Below are 20,224 nucleotides of genomic sequence, written 5' to 3' on the forward strand. Positions count from 1 at the left end.
AATTTAAGACTTACAAATATTCTGGGAAAGATATTGTAAGAACGCTACTTTTCAAAAGGTCTAAACAACTGCAACTGAAACATTTTGGACTGTACTATGCAAAACCATTTCAACCATAAAATTTAGCATACACAAAACCAGTCACAAAACTAATGAACCAAGTGTGCATACAAACATTGCCTTGAGTACACAACAGACGCAGCATCTGCAGAGTGTCGTATTTTAGAGCTGTACAAACTACAGCAATTAGCACCTATTACTTCAAAAACAAACATACCCAATTTTACATAAAATACATATTATTCTGTAATTACAGGTGAAAAAGAAACTACTATTCTCCTTTCTCTTGCTCTTATCCCCACTAACACAGTAGTTATAATAAATGGAAAACTAAGACTAGTATCGATGGCTTCCATAACTTATTTCCACAATATTACACCCAGGTGAAAGCAAGTTAATTACCCAACACTCCAAATGCCTTTTTTCACAAGTGCTCTGGAAAAAAAACTCTGAGCACGTAAGCACTGACAAGACCGTTCACTGCAACGGCAGCAACCGTAAACACCCTGCAAGAGGACAGAAAAAGCAGATACACTTCATACTCAATTCAGTGAGAAAATGTAAATGCAATTTATCTGTTTGTAAACGCATTTTAAAGCGGCAGCACACCTTCAAGTGGGGACTGGTATTTGTTACAAAAGAGTGGCGGGATGTCTACAGTCACAGGTGACAATACAGCAAAGGTTTAGTGTTCAGGAATGCCCACAAGAGTAACTTGGGCTTCCTAACCCCACGCAAACAAAACAGGTCAGCCCATGAATGGATGGGCTGGCTGTTAGCTAGCACCAGGACTGTGCACCTCAACTTACAGAGATTCCAGCATCTCCCATCCATTAGGAAAACAAGCTGGGACCTTCACAGAAAACCAACAAAAAGGGAGGACTTGAACGACTCAGGCTTACTACATACCTCAGCTTACTCGGCCTTCTTCATCCTCCTGCTCACCCCCATGCCTCAGCTGCTGCCAACGTAGGATCAAACAAGTACAACACATGCTACCTGAAATCATTTTTCTTTTGTAGTCTAAGAGGATAAAATTCCTGACTGAAGTAATATACTTAAAGTTTGCATAAATCACATTCATCTCAAATTTTCCACTCTCAGTTTCTTTTTATGACTGTACGCCATGATATAGCAATAGGTCAAATGCCTTAGAAATCAGTGCAGTTGGAAGCTCTGAGCAGCCATGTAATGTACATGTAATGAGTCTATACATATTTTATGTTCAAACATAAAATCATCCTCAGTTTGGGAACATATCAGTTCTGACTTAATAGGTGTTACAAACCCCTACCACTGCAATCCCTTCCATTTTATTATTCCCATTCTAATTTTACTCAAAAGATCTACCCTTCCATTTAAGGCATGTTAAACATTTCAGACCTATCAGTTCCTGCTAAAGCCAATGGACATTTCCATTCGCTGCAAACTGGACAGGACAGACATGCAGTATGCATTGTCATGATAATTTTACCCTCTAGCTCCACCCCATGAAAGGTTCACTTGTAGGTTAACCCCTATCATTAAGAAGTAAGAGGTCATTGAAGGGCATCAGGAGAATGGCCCAAGGGAAGGTCACAATAGCATGAGTCGCTGCCTGAAGGGTCATGGGCAGATTGACTAGCCTTTCACAGAGCTTCATAGCATTTCAGAGTAGGACAAACCAGACCATTTCAAAGATGACATTTTAGCTTAATGGGTCTCTGCTTATCTTTACCAGTCTGATAAAATTAGTAGCTTATCTTCATTACCCTTCTTGCCACCAAAGTAAACTAGATGTTCACTGTGTCTGCTCCTAGCCACTCACAGTACGAAATCCAGCTTGGTGACATAGGCTGTGGTCCAAAAAGCCCACTAACTTCATCGATGTTTGGAAAACAAGCTTGTCAGATACAACTATTAAAGTTTAATCAAAATATTATGATATCATCCTCACATCATATTAACACCAAACCAACAGATGGTCAGAAAGCAAAGAATATTTATGAACAAACTAATCATACTTTCCCTTTTAAGGGTAGGAAACTTCAGCACTACTTGACTTCCTACTTGATGAATTAAATGACAAATCCTAAATTTTACTAAAACCAGTGTAAATTTTAAGTGGTGTAAAAGAATTTAAGCCCCCGATATCTCCAGAATGGTGATACCTCACAACAGAAATATTTCCATTGCAATGCAGTGCTGCAGATGTATAGAAAAGATCTGAGGCAGGACAACAAACTTGCTTTAAAAGTATACAGAATTCAAACTCTCTTTTAAAGAGAGATGGATGGACTATCAAATTTTGCAAACATTAAATCAAAGATGAGATATATTAACACGCAGCTACAGGAACTCAATATGTTTACCTGTGACATACCCTGTCAAGTACAGGGCGTTTCATAGTTAAACAAGTAACATCTTTTCCACAACAGGGCTTACGCATAAGGTCTTTATTTTTAAACTTAAAATCACCTTCTTGCTATTAGATATTTATTAAATGCGAGAAGACAGGGAGAATGCCTAAAATAGGCATCTTTAGGAAGATCTAAAAATATGCTGCCCTTGATTGCATATGTCATCACATCATCATAATTACATGTAATGTTATAATTACAACATGCAAAGATTTATAAGGCAGATAAACTAGAGAGTAACTATTTGGATCGCCTTTAGATATGACAGTATTTTAATTAGCTGACTCAGCACAGTACTTTCAAAGACAAACTGTTGAACGTCCACTCTACAAAGGAGGGTTCATTTTTATGTATCTATCTTGAATGTAAAATAAAAAGAAACAAACGACACAGCTAGCCTGCTAGAACCTTTTTGTTCACATTTAATTATTGATGATTACACTGAGTATGTTTGGCCTCTAATTTCGTTGACTGCCAATTGTCAAAGTTAACAGATAGCCGTAAACACTTAAACAGTGACTGCTTTGAGTTTCAAGATCTACTGTCACAAAAATCATGCTCTTTCAGGCACAGTTCCAAAAGGTGACCTGGTCCAGAAAAAATGTTTGCCCTATGAAAAAAACCAAAACCTGTATTCATGTATAAAATTCTTCACAATGTTTTAAAATGTTTATATTATAGATGGAGAGTACAGTTCACCCTGGATGATTCTCATTATTTCACCACCAGTAAAATGCCAATGGAGTCAAAAGTCAGTCTTTAGAAACAGCGATGAATTTGACTGAGTGGGAAGAGAGGTCAAGGCTAGGTCAGTGACACCTAGTATAGTCACTCACTGCACTCTCCATCCCTTTTTAAAAATAAGAAAAACAAACAAACACAGCTTTATATAGCACAGAAGAGCAATTTCTTTTAAAAGCTGCATTTAAGCTCTTGAAAGGAAAGCAAGTCAAAGCATCCTCGGCTAGCACTGACTTCCCGGCCTCTTTCTTCCCAAGAGAGAGCTGTTTAAAATTTTTGAATTGCTATAGATTTCATAGCAGTATCCTCACATCAAGTCAACCTCTGAGGCCACCTTTGCCTCCCTGAACTCAACAGTTCATGATAAGCTTCTTCCTACACTATGAGATGTGTTAAAATTAGTACAGAACGCTTTGATTCCAAATAAACATACTCACCTCATGGTGATCTCCAGCATACTTTGTATCACTCTTATGAATTACAAAACAGCGTATCTCAGACATTGTCTACCATAAATACATGACCCATTAAATAAAGTAACACAACAGATTCCAGGGATTCAAGTATAAAAAGAGCCTCAGATACCCTTATCCATCTGCTACCAGTTTCAGAGACAATATACAAACCCACACACACTACTCAGTACCTTTGGAACAATACAGTACATTCATTATTCATGATTACTTCAAGTCTGTTTTCACTTACTCTAAGGTACGCTATTCAGCACCAAAACAACAATAAAATTAAAAAGCAGCATTTATCACATAATGGGAAGAGATTTGATTAGACAAGCACAGCTGATCTTTTCAATAATTTAACCATCCTTTTTGAACAAAACATTTTAAGCTGTTAATATGCTGATACCAAAAGTAATACTCACAGTTGCTTATAACTCCTCCAAGTGGGTCACCCTTGAAATCAAACTCAATATCCATGTATTTTCCCTGTGAAAGTAGCATATTTTAAGCCTATAACTTCTGCTTAAGAAAAACTGCTCAAGACTTTTTTTAAGAAATTGGTTGGTCATTTTTACAGGCTAAAAGAGCAATCTGGCAACTTCCTGTACACTCCATCAAACTTTGAAAAACAGAAAATTATTTAAAGTTTCTAAGACAACTGCATTATCACAGCCAGAGATTTTCATGAGAATAGCTTTAATCGGATCTGTAATGCAACCCAGTAATTTGCTCAGTTTCTAAGGTTATATGAAGAAAATGTACGTTATACAAACTTTCACCAGAACGCCAAGAATACCAAACAATACTTGTGGCCATGTAGCTATTACCATACTTATTAACGGAAGAAGGCAGGAAGAAATTATCTTCCACTCAGACTTATTTTCTCAGTGTAAAATCTTCTTGGAGCATGAATCAAGGCAGCTGAAGGATGGCCGCTCAGTTTGGCTTGAAGGACTGGCTGGCAACGATTAGTAATCGTGGGGCGTCTGTCCCTAAGCACGTGCCTGCCTTGTAAAAGTGATGGATTTTTCCCACTGAACTCTTTCCCTTGTAACTCAGGAGACCACAGGCAACAATTAACAGACTGTCACTGCAAAAGTGATTTCATTTTTCGCTGTACTGGTGCAGTGTGTTTCCTTGACTTCTGTTTGACTTTTTCACATCACAGAAGATCGCTCTGGTCTTTGCATCATTTTAATTTATATGACAAGTGTTTAATGGAGTAACAGCTATGTTTAACAGCGACAAAATGGACAGACCCATACTGTGTAGAAAAGGCAAAAGCAGCACAGCTCACATTGGCAAGGAAGTTTAGAAAGATAAAAACTGCTGATAGTAATTCAACCAAATTCCACAAGCCATGCACAGAAATGATCTCACCACCCTCTGGTGCTTACTTAACAGAGGACTAAAACAACCTATTGAAAAGAGAAGTCTTGTGTTTATACTTCCTTATTCACTGCACTTAAGAAGAGTTTTCTTTCTTTCTTTCTCTTTTGATTTTAATTACAGAACATAAACCCCAAGCACTTTACATTGACTCCCTCAAAGATATTTTCTAATTTACTGGGTATTTTGTCAAGATTGGCTTGACTCTAAACTCTATTCTTCTCCTTGCTGGCAGCTGAGGCAGACTAGACAGGACAGTACTTGTACTTTCTTGTTTGAAGTTAATTCTGAGCTGATTCAAATTTCTGAGATAAAGAATTAAATCAGATAATTAAATTTTAATTTCCCAAGGACTGGGCCAGCTGGATGTTTCCAGAAGTATTTTTAGCTTTGTGTTTATAAGCAAGGACTTGAAAGGCAAAATAGTAGTTGGATGCACTTTGTCCTGGAAAGACTTCTGTTTGCAAATGGCACCTCTTCTCCTCTTCACTGTCTCCTCCTCCTTTCTGTAGTAGGTCATCTGTGATAGTTGCATTTTTTCTACCCTTTCTATCCAAAAGAATTTTCTACAGTGCCTCAAATTTTGGCCCTGACCTTGTGATGAAGACTCTTTGCTCTGTTCACAAGCAGGGGCAATGACAGCCACAGAAGGAACATTCATAGCCAGGCAGAACGAGATCATCAACTCTCAAGAATCAGAAGGGAAGGGGAGAGAAGTCTCCTATCTGGAAAAAAAGCCACTCTCCAGTGTCACAATATCCCAGACTTTTATCCATTTCCTTTTACTTGCAACACACCATTTTCCCAGTGTACTAATTTGTCTTCTGTTGTCTACTTCACACATCTCACAATATGACTCTTCTACACAAAAGTGAGCAAATTACAAAGTTGCACTCAGTCTTCTGATTTTAGCAGGAGAAGCTCTAATATTAGAGTATTCACACTTCAGAATCTCCCAACTCTAGCTTCAACTTTTTTTTTTTTTTTGGCCAATTCTCAATTCCTATAATTTCACGTTCAGTTTCATGCTAAAAAAGCCTGAATTCAACCAGTTGATTATAAAGGATATAAGCAAAAAAGTAACATTACAAATGCTTATATTAAAACTGAAGTTGTAAACATAGTTTGAAACATCATAGAAAGAAAATGAGAACCTAAAGCAGCAATTTTAACAAAAAAATGTATATGTATGGATGAAAAATGAGATCACGCAGAAAGATTGACTTGCTAAGCAGACCAGTGGCTAGGCACATGGTCGCTGACACTAAAGCCACCAGTGCCAGAAAACCAAATAATTCGGCTGCACTGTAATTATTTTTCATCCGGTCACAGACTGTCACATCCTAATTTTTTTTTTCTTTTAGCCTCTACTTCGGTTCTCAATAGAACTTTATGCTCACATCAGAAACCAACAAGATTTCTGACAAGGAGGTGAAACATCTTTTAAAAAGAGGGGTGACTGCTAATAATGCACAACTAACACACTGTGGAAGGAGAACATGCTCAAATGTACAAAATGAAATATTGATTGCTGCTGAAGGTGTTTGCCTTCTCCAAACACCACAGTCCTCAGACAACTACAGGAAAGTTCTCTCTCCAAATTACTCATTCCCTCTGTACAGATGCCTTGATGGCTGATGCAAGGTAAAACAGAAATAGGTAACAATGTAACACGCTCCCCTAAAAGGAATTCAAATTCAGCCTTGAAGAAAATACTTACAAATCTAGAGGAGTTGTCATTCCTCACAGTTTTGGCATTTCCAAAAGCTGGAGAAAGAGAAAAATAAATATGACAACCAAATCTATCAGAAAAAATATGTAAATGCTAAAATACCTATGACTATATATATTTAAGGGAAGCACAGACTTCTGAGAAACAATACCCTGTTCGTTGTATGGGTATCAGTCACTGCGGATAGACGGAGTGTGACAGACATGATCACAAATGAGAAAACACCTATGGAAGTCCAAAGAAGTTTCATCTCAACACTTCCTTTGTTTAAAAAACGTCAAAGAAAAACATACAAGGGGAAATGGTTCCAAGACAAAACTACACCTGGATTGAGCATATATCCTTGGGGTTGGAATCAAATTAAAAATTTTAGTACCCAAATAATTCTAAATGTAGGAAATACTTCTTTCTCTTCAATTCAGAGAAAGAAATGAATCTTGGTTCCCAGAACTGAAGATGGTAAAAGATGGAGGCCAGAGTGGAGGAAATTACAGAATGACACTTAAAAATTGTTTGCATGGGACAGTTTAATCAATGCTTTGAAACTGATTTATTTACGCTATTCCAACACATTTATCGTAGCTTAAGCTGAATATTAATCAGCTGAAATAAGTCTGATTTACAACAAAAGTTTAACACACTCTCTTCAGCTTGACCTAAACTAGCTTTTTGAATAGTTTGGTTTTAATTTCTTGAGCTCAAGTTTTCTGACAATGAAAACTCTCCAAGAAAGGCCTTCTCAGGGCTACATTCAGATGGGCAGCCACCAGCTTAGAACATAGGCAGAATAAGAACTCAGACTGGATGACAATTCAAACTCTAAACATCACACATCGTCAAAGCACGTCAAGTCAAACAAGAGTGTCCCTTACATTATTAAGTATAGCACTCCTACGCCAATAGGAGACTTTATTTATCCCAGTATTTATTTATATAGCATAGATATATTTTCAAAGATCAAGTCAAGTCAATGTTTTTTGGACAGAAATAAATACATGCTTTTAGGCTTCAACAAACGTGCATGAGTAGACTTATTCTTGATCAAAGAAGTGAAGCCAAAAGGAAAAGTTTGTTGCCCCTGAAGGCCAAGGATAAGTGAAAGAATTGTTTTTAAAATCTTTATGCCCTGCAATAAATCATCTTTTCAACAACTGAATCTCTGAGCTGCATTTTCTTAAAACACATGCTGAACAGTAGAGTCATTTATAACTGCACAGAATCAAGCACAAGTGTTTCATTATAAAGCATGAGACACATTCCTCAGTTTTCCCTTAAGTTCATTGTTTCTAAAAGTTAATTTACAGTAGCAACTGTAGTTAAAAAAAAAATCTCGTAAGATAAATTATGCATATGTAACATTTCTGTCATTTTCTTGCACTGCAGCTTGACTGAAACAACTACATACCCAAAGAAAAATAAATCTAACCACAAATGCTTAATTTCTGTCTAAAATGTATATAAACAGCCAGGCTTGCTCAGTGGCCTTATGGAATAATCCACTGCCCTGTCTTCCAAAAAGCTAAACAGGCAGTTACCAGCACACCAAGTAGAACAAATAATACCTTAAAATGATAAGGCACTCTTCTGTAAGCTTAGTCTAGTTCTCTTGCATTAAAACAAAGATTCACAAACCAACAAGAAATCCAATGCATTCGGCAATCCCTGGGGAACAATCTAGCTTTGGCAAGAAAAACCTCCAGATTTCTCATACTATTTCTGTCTACATCCGAAATCTGCCTTCCAGAACAGTGATAAATGCAACACAGCTCTTCTCTAGGAATCCAAAACAATGGAAGATTGCAATCCCCCTATTCAGCTTTAAGTGGAACATATCTGATCATCAAAGAAAGGCTTATCCAGCATTTTTATTATTCTTAAATTTTAACATTTCATCATTTCTCTACAAGTCTTGCATACAGTTTTAGTTTTATGTACAGTCAATAATCACATTTTACCCACCCGGTTCACCACTGTTCTCAGCCCACTTTTGCATTCCCCTCCCCTTTTTTTATCCGCCGCCCCCCGCCCCAGCTTCTCACTTATAGAGTGCTTGCTCCCTATAGACTCCAAATCATCACATATATGTATAGCTACCTAGGCAATAAATAAAATGTTGACACTCAACAGTCTTACAAACACTGCATATCATCTGGCCATAATGCAAAATTATCGTACAGCAGTCATGAGAATTTGTCTCAGCACCACAATAGCTTAGAGAACTGTGGGAAAGACTGAGCCAGGAATCAAGACAATAGACCTAAATAAGTCAACGCTAACCAAAGCACTTCTGAAGGCAATTATTTGACAATGGGACAAAACTGCAAGCTTTGAGGATCATATATCCTATCTCCAGGAAAAATGAAGATCCTGTTTCTGGCAGCCAACATCTTTAAATTAAAATGACTAATTAAAGGAAAAAAAAAAAAAAAAAAAAAGTCTTTCATGGAAGAGCAGGAAAGGCAGTTGTCAGGAAGACGGGCCAAACGAGTCACCAGACCCAGGGAACAATAAGTCTCAGGGAACAATAGGCATGCATATGGATTGGCTTAGTTTTTTCTAAGATGCATTTCTTCACCCTTTTTTTTCCTAAAAGAAAAATAATCCTTTACAGAGCTTGTTTGTTTACTAGAGACTATAATAATGTAATTTGGAAGGAAATGAATCAGACGGACTGAACCGAAGTTAAGTCTTTTGATACAGTCAAGCATCATCAAGGCAGGGTTACAAAAGGGTACGCCCTCAGACAGCGGCAGGAGGAGTCTGGGAAACAGGACCTAACTTCCTAAGCTCTCCCTTCACGAGGGAGACAGTTTTCTTCTCAAGAAAACCTCTCCATAACTGAATAAAATCTTGTAGCTGTCTTCACAAAAAGCATCTCCTATGGTTTTGGACACCAAATAACAATGAAACAACAACAGATACAGTTTTCCAAACCAGCTCAGCAGGAATGCTGATACACACAGAAGTAATATGCTGGTACACACTTTATGACATTCTTACCTTCAAGAACTGGATTTGACTGCAAAAGTTGTTCTTTTACTTGATTAACTTCTGCCCCTTTTCCGCACACTGCAGCTACATATGACATGACAAGTTTGCTCGCCTCTGTGAGGGGAAAGCAAAATAAAACAGTGGTAAGTATCGGCAAATAGGCCATAAAATGATTTGCAGACTTCATCTCCATCACATTTTCACCATGCCAGACAGGAACTGTAAGCACATTTCATTTCAGTTTTCTTCTACGTTGTTGTACCATCTGGAAGTGAGGAAAGAACATATCCCGCTATGAGACCGATGCCATTACATCAGCAGCCCTATTGACCTAGAGCCCTCCCATGCTAAAGATATAATACATTACCCGCTACTTTTTCATTTAGCCTTCATTTAGTGTTCAGTAAGGAAAGAACATTACTCCTAGCTGACACGTTGGAAATGTTTTAATCTAGCCTGAAAAAATAGGCCCAAGCAGTTTCAAGATGCAAAATTCAATCAGTTTATATCAGCAGATACACAATACCACAAGTGTAAACATACAACACTATACACATGTAATTAGAACTCTAAAGTGCACTACAAATAAATGACTAACTGCAATTCAACATCACATAACATTACGCAGTCTGTTTCAAAGTATAACGAATAAAGTGAAGCATTCATTTAAACAATGAAACGAATTTGAAGGTACAAACTTTTAATAAAGTCTGAACAATTTTTGGACTCTCAAAGCTGGGTTCATATGGGTGTCAATCACCCATACACAGACAGAAACAAATAAATAATCCACCCAACCCTTACGTTTTTGCTGGCCAGGACAAAGAGCAGCTGAGAAAGCATTCTGTTTATAAACAGAGTCTGTGATGTTTAGTATGACGCAAGATAGTGAAATTTGAGGCAGTATCAGCTGATACACAATGTAATTACTAACAGCTGGAATCCCTATCAACTCAACACAGTGGTCATAAAAAACCCATTAGGTGTTCTTCAGAGTTCTGTTACAAATTTAAGGGTTTCCTTTCAGGAAAGAACTAACAAACAATAAAGTTAACCCTTGGATTTTAATGCTTTCCTATTTAATCAAATTTGTTTGCTTGTATTAAATTAGTATCCCATATTGTAGAGAAAACTGAGGAAAATTGCAACACAGGAAGCAAGCAAGGAGCAAGAACTATAGGCGTGTCCACAAGCCCCCCCATCTCCTTTAATCGCACCTCGAACTCAGCTCTTTTTTTTTTTAAGAATCCATTCCCTTCTGAGCTTGAAATTACCAAATTATTTGATTTGAAATATTTCCTAAAACAGTCAACATCTTTAAGTAGAGCTACTCGCTCACTTGGAGAAGAAAGCACTGAAGCAGCAAATAAGGTATTATAAAATAATATGCATTAAGACAACACACAATAACTTCAAGATAGGCTTTGAACATCACTGAAAGAAAATAAAGGCCCTTTCTTTTATTAGGAACTTTGTTTGGTCCAATAAAGACACCAGGAAGGGAATCATCACCTTAACATCTAAAAACATTTAAATACAGCACTCATTCTGGTAATGCACCATGTTTTCTTGCACAAAGTTACTATCGATTAGTAATATAAACATGCAGTGAAAGAAGAACAAAATTTGAAGTAAATAAAAAACCCAACTGATGACAGTTCAGTTTCAATTATTCCAAGCCCAAACGTGCCAAATATTTTGGCTACCAAAAAAATCTACAACAGAGTTATATAGGATCTGTACTAACAAGTTTTATTCCTCAAATCCAGGAACTTCCTCCCTGTCCCCTTTTTTTCCGCAACAGAAACCTGACTTCTCAGATAATAGCCCCATTTCAGCAACAGTAGTTCCATCAAATGTTAGAGAGAGAATAGCACAGATTCCAAGTCGATTATTGACTTGAATTTCAAACCCTATATTATTCCACACTTACCTTTATAAAGAAGGAATAATTCATATTAGGTCCCATATGGCTATGAAAATTACAGAACAGTCAAAATCTCTGTACAAGTCTGCATCTACCAGAAAATTCTCTACAAATAGATGTTCAGAAACTCAACCACTGCTACAGCTTCCAACTGAATAAATAAATGAATAAAAGGTGGACCTCAGTTGTAGGAGGTGCTTGATAATTCACAGTTCCTGAGGAAATCAAGACATTAAACAATACCAGTACAGAACTCCCTTCTAAAGTCTGAACTCCTAGACAGAATCCCTAACAATCATAAGAACTTGATTATTTTAATATACACTTTTACAGAACACACAAGCATTTTCATGTTATTGAACTGAAAAAAAGGATTATATTACAAGATTTCAAGACCTCTCAATTGGATGCCACTAGTCAGACAAAGAAAAACAAAGATGAAGCCTACGCTTTACATTTTCACAAAAGGCTTGGAAAGCAACTTCTTGTTACCCACTTTAAGTCTTGCTCAGTGTAAGAATACAAAGCTCCACATTTTCTCAGATACAAAGGAAAAAATCTCTTAAACTACATGGAAACAGATGTATACATTCCTACCCACTGTCTCTTATGCAAGTCACCTCAGCTTTGAATTGTTATTTCAGAAAATAACTGGCTTCTTTCTTTAAGGTCTACCTAAAATGTTCTGCAGTTACGCAATCCTCACTTGATTTCTACCATTCCAGTTTAAAAATTAGCAGTCATTTTCAGGGCAATTTCAGCTTTGCCTGAGAAACACAGTGTTCTGGTACACAAGCCAATCTTAGAATTGCAGCTGAGCACAGCATGCAAAAGACTGATGAAATTTCCAAAGTAATCAGCTACTGTTTATTTTCTTTGGATCAATGGCATAATCCAGTTTAAATGTATACATTTATTAAAAGACAGGCAAAAGTATCAAAAGATTGTCTTCCACTCTAGAAGGCCAAGAGCATTCAGTTTTTTCCATGTTTCCCACAGGGAGAGACTAGAAGTTTTCTGGCCCTTGCAATACTCTATCACAAACCAGCATTATTTTAGTATCACTTTGCATACTGCTGAGCATACTGTATTAACATGCGATATGACTGCATCATGGTGTCAATGTGATAACACATTAGTTTATGTAAGTACACACCTACAGCAACAAGTATGACAGCATTCATTTTCTGCAATCGCCAGACACAAAAAGATACCAATATCTCTCAACTCTTACAGACTCTAGCATCAATTTGCAAGACTCTGAATAACTCTGAATGTTTTTGTATAAGATCAAAACTGTGTATTACCTGTTTTTCCAGCTCCACTCTCTCCTGTAATAAGGATACACTGGTCTTTGTCCTGGTCCCTTAAAGATCTGTATGCTTCATCTGACAGAGCAAAGCTGCAAAATAAGAAAGAGTCAACTGAGAATTAGATAAAACAATAACTACAACCCGGCCTTCACATCCAGGCAGGAAAAACCAAAAAAAAACCAAACCAGTAACCAAAACCAAACAAATACTCCCAAGTCCTAATGTTCTATCACTCGTGAAGCATTCACTTTTCAGAATATAAAGACCCACAGAAGCAAAATGGATACTTTTTCTCAGTGGCTTATTTAGACTTTCTCCAGGAACAAGGAAGCATAATCTCTAAGTTTTTCTAAAGACAGCGAGCTCCAAAAAAATTCACAAAATTTCAGGGAAATTTAGGTAGCATTCTTCATTGAACAAAATGTCATACTCTTCATTGAACAAAATGTCAATGCATCAACAGGACGTGTTCTGTCTGAAGACATTTAAGAAAAAGGAAACAGCAGAATCCCAAGCACTAACACCACCATAAGCTGTTGTTTCTACTCTGAAAAGTGTGAAGAAATCTCAGAACCTTTGTCGTGGTTTAACCCCAGCCAGCAACTAACACTGAGCATTTTAAGCATTCAGGTATTGCTGGACTTTTGCATTAATATGCAAAGCGTTTCCCAATAAGTATGCTCTTAACTCAGTAAGGGTGATGTCATGTAGTGAAATTAAAGAATATAGTAAGAATCAACAGCTTCCCTGTACCAAAAATGTCTTTCCATGGAGCTCAGAACATCATGACCCCAAAACTACTGGGAGGAAATTTGAATCCAGAGGTGTTTTGTTGCCATGCTGCAACATATGTTGGAGAAATGCAGATGTGTTACTTATATTTAGTTTTCTTTAGTAATAATTTTGAGACAGAGAAAATAGTGTTGATTTTGTTTCAACTGCATTTTTCAGTTCATGGAATAAAGGGCTCTGGAAACTGAGCATTAGAACCCCTTGGAAAAACTTAAGCAAGTAGTATCTGAAAAGGGACATAAAAGCAAAATCCAAATAATAAGGCACACTCGTATTACGCAGCTTAAAGAAAAAAATCTGATAGCCAAACACAGCATATTTTTACATGAAATAAATATCCATTCAACAGACCAAGAGCTTTGTTAGATTACTGCACCTAGTAAAATATTTAGTGTTTGTATGCACTTAAAAGCAGATATTGTTTATTATTTACAGTAAACAAACCATGTATGAAAAATAGAAACGAACTCCCAGGTCAACAAAGGATGCATAATTGTTGCAGGTTCAATACACCTTTTAGAAATTTGATTCTTTATTCTGTGACAGTTCAGGAGCTTTGCACTCAGCTGGTAACTACAAACAGATCCAAGTATTTGCTCTGAAGAACACAGCCGTATAGTGCTTTTGCAGGCAGCCACAGCCCCTTTATAGATAAGCAAGCTCTTTGTCATGAAACTAGTTGGGGTAGCATGGACAACACAATGCAAGTAGTGAGAGACACACACAGCCTTTTCTAGAGGCTCCTATTGCTGCAGCTTGAAAGCTTCAAATATTAAACCTACATACTCAAATCAGTTCATACTTATTTCGTTTTTGCTACCACTGTCCCTTAGCTCAGGCAGTTCTTCCTTCTGGCTTCTCTCCCCCAGAAAGTTTATGGAGAGCATGTCATATTGTCCCCAGTTTAATCATCACATGCATGTGCCACACCATTTATACTTCCTCATCTCTCATCAGTATTAGACTCATCTCACGTTTGCTTATTTGGGTTTTGGTTTTGTTTGCTTGGTTGCTTTGGTTTTGTTTTTATGGTTGCATCGTGTTACCAGCTCAGCCATCCTGCAAGAGACCAGTGTACCAAGAGAGTGGTATTCTGAAAAGGTTGGAAAGCAAGTAAATGAAATACCTTACAGCTCCTTTACTACTAAATAATCACACATTTCCCTCCCTCCCTAGTTCCTGCCTATGATGTGAGCTCATGTCATTGATCCCCCCCTTTTTGTGTCTCTCTTGTCCTCTTCTCTCCTGCAGCACATCTGCCTCTCCAGCTGCACGACCAACCCAGGGCTCCGTCCCTCTCACAGCTTTTCTTACCAACTTACATTGTCTAAGGCACTAAATTACAATTCTTCTCTCTGCACAGGTGGTTGGGCCATCCACTTAATCACAATCAAAGGTCATTAACTCCTTTTGATACACATACCATTGAACCTGAATTAAGGCTGATCTCTCAAAACTTAATACTGTTACGGCAATTGAAGCATTTGAACTCAGTAGTTCAACTGGAGGTGAAAATGTGTTTACGAGAAAGTAGCAGGCTGTAATATTTGTAGGATTACAACAAAGTCAATTTGTGATGTGGCTAACATGCTGGAGAACTAGCAAAAAAAAAAATTAAAAATTCTGCTGCTTCTGAGAGACCATGATACAATTTCTGGCATCCACTTTACTGTCCAGAATCCAAACTACAGTAGCAATAACACTCTACCAGACTCTCTTACAGGACATATTTAGGAAATGAATAATATTTGTCAAATGCTGCTGCAGATATACTTGTAAATTGAGGAGTACAATGCACGGCACACAGAAAAGCTTATACCAGCACACATTACATTCCTTTTTGCAAAGGAAAAAAAAAAGCAGTAGGATGAAGAGGAAATAAATAAAACTGCACTGAGCATTCATGGGCCATGTGAGAGAACTAATGCTGTGGTTTCCATGGGTTTGATTCAGGAAACCAGCTTTCAGCAGGAAGGTAAGACTCTGAGATGCTTTTCACACCTACAGACTGGATGGCTCATTCTGTGCCTGCTGTCCTTCAAACAATCTCAGCCATCAACTACCTAGTATTTCACTTTTGAAACAACTTTCTTGGCAGTAGTTTCATGCCGGAAAATGACGTCAGCATCAAGCACAGAGAAAGTATTCTCTCTGTTGATATACTGAGTTACCAGTTAATCAGCTTAGTAACCATTCATCTTTTCTAATACACTGAATTCTAGTTTTGCAACAGCCCTTGTCAAAATATATTTTAATGCTTGATGGATTTATTAACTCTGCCTGCACTGCATATTTAAAAAGACCAAATCATGCTGCTTCTCCTCCCTCAGCAGAAAAACTGAGTCTAATACTGCAGTGAGACCTCTGAAGTTGGAGAAGAGAGTGGGATTCATCCAGTTCTGGTTTTAGCCAATCTAGTCAGAGACACTTGCCATACATTATCTTTTCCTCCAATCTGTGCAATGAAGCAAAGCCTAATACTTCACAAGTATATCAAATATTATCTACTACAGACAAAAGACAAAATAAGTTGACTCATTTCAAAACAAGTTTTGCATATGCACTTATCAAAAGTTACCTAGAAGAAGTGTTCTAAAATTTACCTCTGACATTTCAACCACTGCTCCAACAATTCAACAGGAGGAGGCATAACCAAGACTATATTTAAATAACTAAGACTTCTTTGTCTTTCTGGCATTGCATAAACAGCATTAGACACATTTATGTCAGAGCCTGAACAAAGATCTTTATCGCAAAGAAAAAGATAGATCTATTCATTTGTCATGTCAACTTTCATGGCACACCATTACACTTCACAGTCCTGCCTATCTATTATTGCCTTCTGTATTTGCAACAAAAAAACCCCAAACAAACCCAAACTTTGAGTCTTTTGGTTCAAATTCTATTAGTTCCAAAAACATAATTTCATGCTATTCCCTATTTGTTACAAATGTATAAAATAATTTCATTTAAGGTCATTTTAGTTTAACACATTTTAATGATCCATAGACCACAAAGAATCCTTCTATTCTTTTCCTTTTAGCAACATTAAGAGGCACGGCTCTGTAAAGTCACCATTTGCAACTATAGGTTTAAACCACATACCACTCTTTGAGCCACCTCATAATTACAGAGCCTAAGTAAAATTTTTAGAATAGTTTGTAGTTTAAAAAGTAGTTATAAGCCATGTGTTTTGAATTAGCTGGTGAGTGTGTCAGCAGTGTCATTTACCATACCTTATAATAAGGTCTCCTTTGATTTTTAGGTTTTCATGAAAGACGACGACATTCTCCTACCACAACACACAGAGAAATATTTACTGGAGTTCTCTTTTAGCTAAAACTTAAGTATAGAAGCAATTTGAAATCAAAACGCCACCCACACCTAGCTCAGCAAGAAGCCTCTGCTTTTTTATAGCATGGCTTTTTCAGCCACATAGCTCCAGATGGCCAGATCTGTCGCAAAGTCCTAACCCAAAAATTCTAACAAAGGGAAACAGCAAATAGGCCTCCAAGGGGGATTTCCAAAGGGCTCCAGCAATTTTCAGCAGCACAACAGCATCTCTGTCCTCTAACAAAACACTGGGGTCAGGAAGAGAGAGAAACGAGGTTCCCACCCACTCACCCCAAAATGAGCATCAACTGCTAGCGCTCCATTTGAAGGCTAAAGATTGCACCCACAATTATATCAGGGGTAAACACCTTGCTCTTATTGTCAAAAATTCAGCTCACAAGAGCAGCTCTTCTGCCACCTTTTTCCTTTAAGCCAATATCACAAGGATCAGTATTTGTCAGCTATTGGTACTTCTTTCTGCTATCTTTTTCATTCTTCCTCTCATTTCCCTTAGCAGTCTCAATTAACAATAATTAGTTAACACTATCTTAAATTCCCTCCAATTGCTTTTCTCATGCACTAATGGAGTCAATTCCCTTCATCCCATCTTCACTGACTGTTGCTTTGATTCTGAGAGTCTCGGTCCCCAGTTTAAAACATCTATTGCTTAATCTTGGATCACAACTGCCAGCTCATTTGCTACGTTCCAAGGAAATTAAGAAAACCTCTCTCTTCCTGACCATTCCAGCTCTTCATGAAGCAGAGCCCTGGTACCACTTCATTTCTGCTCAACTGTGTTTAAACACACTGGCAGGATACTAGAAGTCAGTGCTTATCAAAGACTATATACCATGCTAGACTAAGAAGAACAGCAGTAAAATATAAGTTTTATATGCATTTTTAATGTAAATTTTACATAAAATGTAATTTATATTTATTTTTTCAAGTTTAATTAAGAATATCATTTAAATTCCCCCCCTTTTTTCTTTTTAAATGCACGGAAGTGCTCTATAACAGGGTAACAGCAAACAAATTATTTCCTCCTCTCACAACATGCATTGGGAAAACATCAGAAACACAGTTTTTTGGGGGTATAAAAATTCCTTATAACCTGAGCTAGGAACAGTGGAAGCACATTTTATAAAGTGCTTTGAGGTTTTACATTGTAAATCATCCTCTTTGCTATATATGTTCCCTCTGCCCATTGAAGCTCAGTGGAAAATTCACCATTGAGGAAAAACAACCATAAGAGATTATTTATAGTATTAGCTCATAGTGCAGAATCATTTAATCTAATTGCCCCAAGGATAAAAAGTGTACTCCCATTTTCCATAATTACAAACTGTCTCGTGTTCAGCACTTTGACACACTTGAAAAGAAAAGGTTGATTAGTCTGCCAGTGGAGTGAATAAAGTAACAGCTAAATTGATGGAGCATCAGCTAGGATAGACCTTCACAGGCAAGCAGCTGCTCTTTGAAAAATGCCAATCAGGAAAAAAATAAAACAAGTTTAAACACCAGGATAAAGACGTGTGCTAAGACAGATGGAAAGTCTTTTCTCCTATTCATATTCTCCAATTTTATTTTCATGGTGAGCATAGAAACCTGTTTTATCAACAATACTATGTAGCTAATATACACAGCAGAAGGGTACCTCCTGCGTAAGCTTCCCCACTTCGTTATTCATGTTAGCAACTGTGACATTATTAGATGCAGAATAAAGCCCAAAGCTGTGTAAATCAGCCCTTTTGATTTGCAAGAAGCAGCCATAATTTATGGAAGGAAGGGGAGAGAGGGGAAGAGGACAGACAAAGCCACTCTTCATTTTCAAGAGTAAAACACTTTAAAACACAGCCTAATGTTAAGCCAGAGAGATTTATTTTCTGTACCAGTAGACTGGGAATATAATATACCCTCCGATGCTCATATACACACTACAGGTTTAGCAGAAGAGTTGATTCAGGCCAACAGTCTGAGGTCTGGACAAAAAGAAGAAAACGTTCTTTCTGAAAATCTTGTCTTTCTCAAAATGAAGCACATTTCAGATGTGTCCAGTGAACTTTGCCTCAAAAACCTCCCTACAGAGAGGTCCAGCCGATGCTGCTTCCCCAAATACCATGCCTGCACAACCTCACAGCTCACCACAGCCCGGTCTGGCCTCGATCCTTTTCCCTCTCACAGAATAGCACACATTTCCCCTCCAGGCGAGGAGGAGACTTTTTGATCACTTCCTTTTTACTGACTGACAGTCCAAAAAAAAAAAAAAAAAAAAAAGTAATTTTTTGACAACCAACAGTGGTTTTTCCCCAGCACTGTACACAAAAGCCAAAAATGCAGCCTATGATTTTCTGCCTATTTCAACAACATCTAAGGCATCTCTTTAGAGCTGCACATTAGTATGATGGAAAACAAGAAACACCTTTTATGAGGAGTATAAGACCCAGCTGTTGCATTCCTTCAGCTGGTGGAAAACAGGATCTCTGAAGCTGAGGATGACCGTGCCACTTCCTAATCCAGACTACAAAGTAAATCCTCCCTCTAAATTTTAGTAAACACTATCAAGCCCAGTAAGCGTGTCCAGATCACATTCAATAGCTCAGTCCTGTAAGTCGGCAGTGAAATACGCCCCATAGACTGTCAGGAAAGTGGGTCCAAGGTTGGGTTCTCCAAAGTAACATAGTATGGTGGCAGAGTGGAGCAGCAGGCAGAGCTTTGGTACTGGAGGAAACAAGCCAACAGGTCAGTCTCCTGCCCTGGTAACACGCGTTAACCATGGAAAGCCCACCAGGGCATACCAAATTGAACTAACATGGACCAGTGCCAGCTGTACACACCATAAACACCTGCAGTTGCAGACAAACAACAGGTGTAGCTCATGACTTGGTTTGCCTACAGAAGGGAATTAAAAAACTGAACTCTCTTTTATTTGGAGCAGCTGAAGTAAATATAGAGATAAACCAAGGAGGGGTGGGGGGGAGCAAATATTTCCATATCATCAGCTTTTCAGAAGAGCAGCTTGGCTTGGACTCCCCCTTGACTAGTCCCATTCCTTGACACAACATCAGCCATCTGAATGCCATGTAACCATC

General features: G+C 37.7%; 1 protein-coding gene across 4 annotated transcripts in view; it reads right to left on the bottom strand.

Moving 5' to 3' along the window:
- The window catches only part of MYO1B (myosin IB), a 97,759-nt gene that overhangs the window by 51,449 nt on the left and 26,086 nt on the right, over window positions 1-20,224 (bottom strand). For all 4 annotated transcript variants that reach the window (XM_069781885.1, XM_069781883.1, XM_069781884.1 and 1 more), the window contains exons 4-7: window positions 13,005-13,099; window positions 9,780-9,884; window positions 6,768-6,814; window positions 4,081-4,144 (exon numbers count right to left, since the gene is read on the bottom strand). In XM_069781885.1, coding sequence (XP_069637986.1) covers window positions 4,081-4,144; window positions 6,768-6,814; window positions 9,780-9,884; window positions 13,005-13,099 — 311 coding nt within the window. The remainder of the gene's footprint in view (window positions 1-4,080; window positions 4,145-6,767; window positions 6,815-9,779; window positions 9,885-13,004; window positions 13,100-20,224) is intronic.

The sequence above is a fragment of the Haliaeetus albicilla genome, chromosome 4 (assembly GCF_947461875.1).
Source record: "Haliaeetus albicilla chromosome 4, bHalAlb1.1, whole genome shotgun sequence".
Lineage (NCBI taxonomy): Eukaryota > Metazoa > Chordata > Aves > Accipitriformes > Accipitridae > Haliaeetus > Haliaeetus albicilla.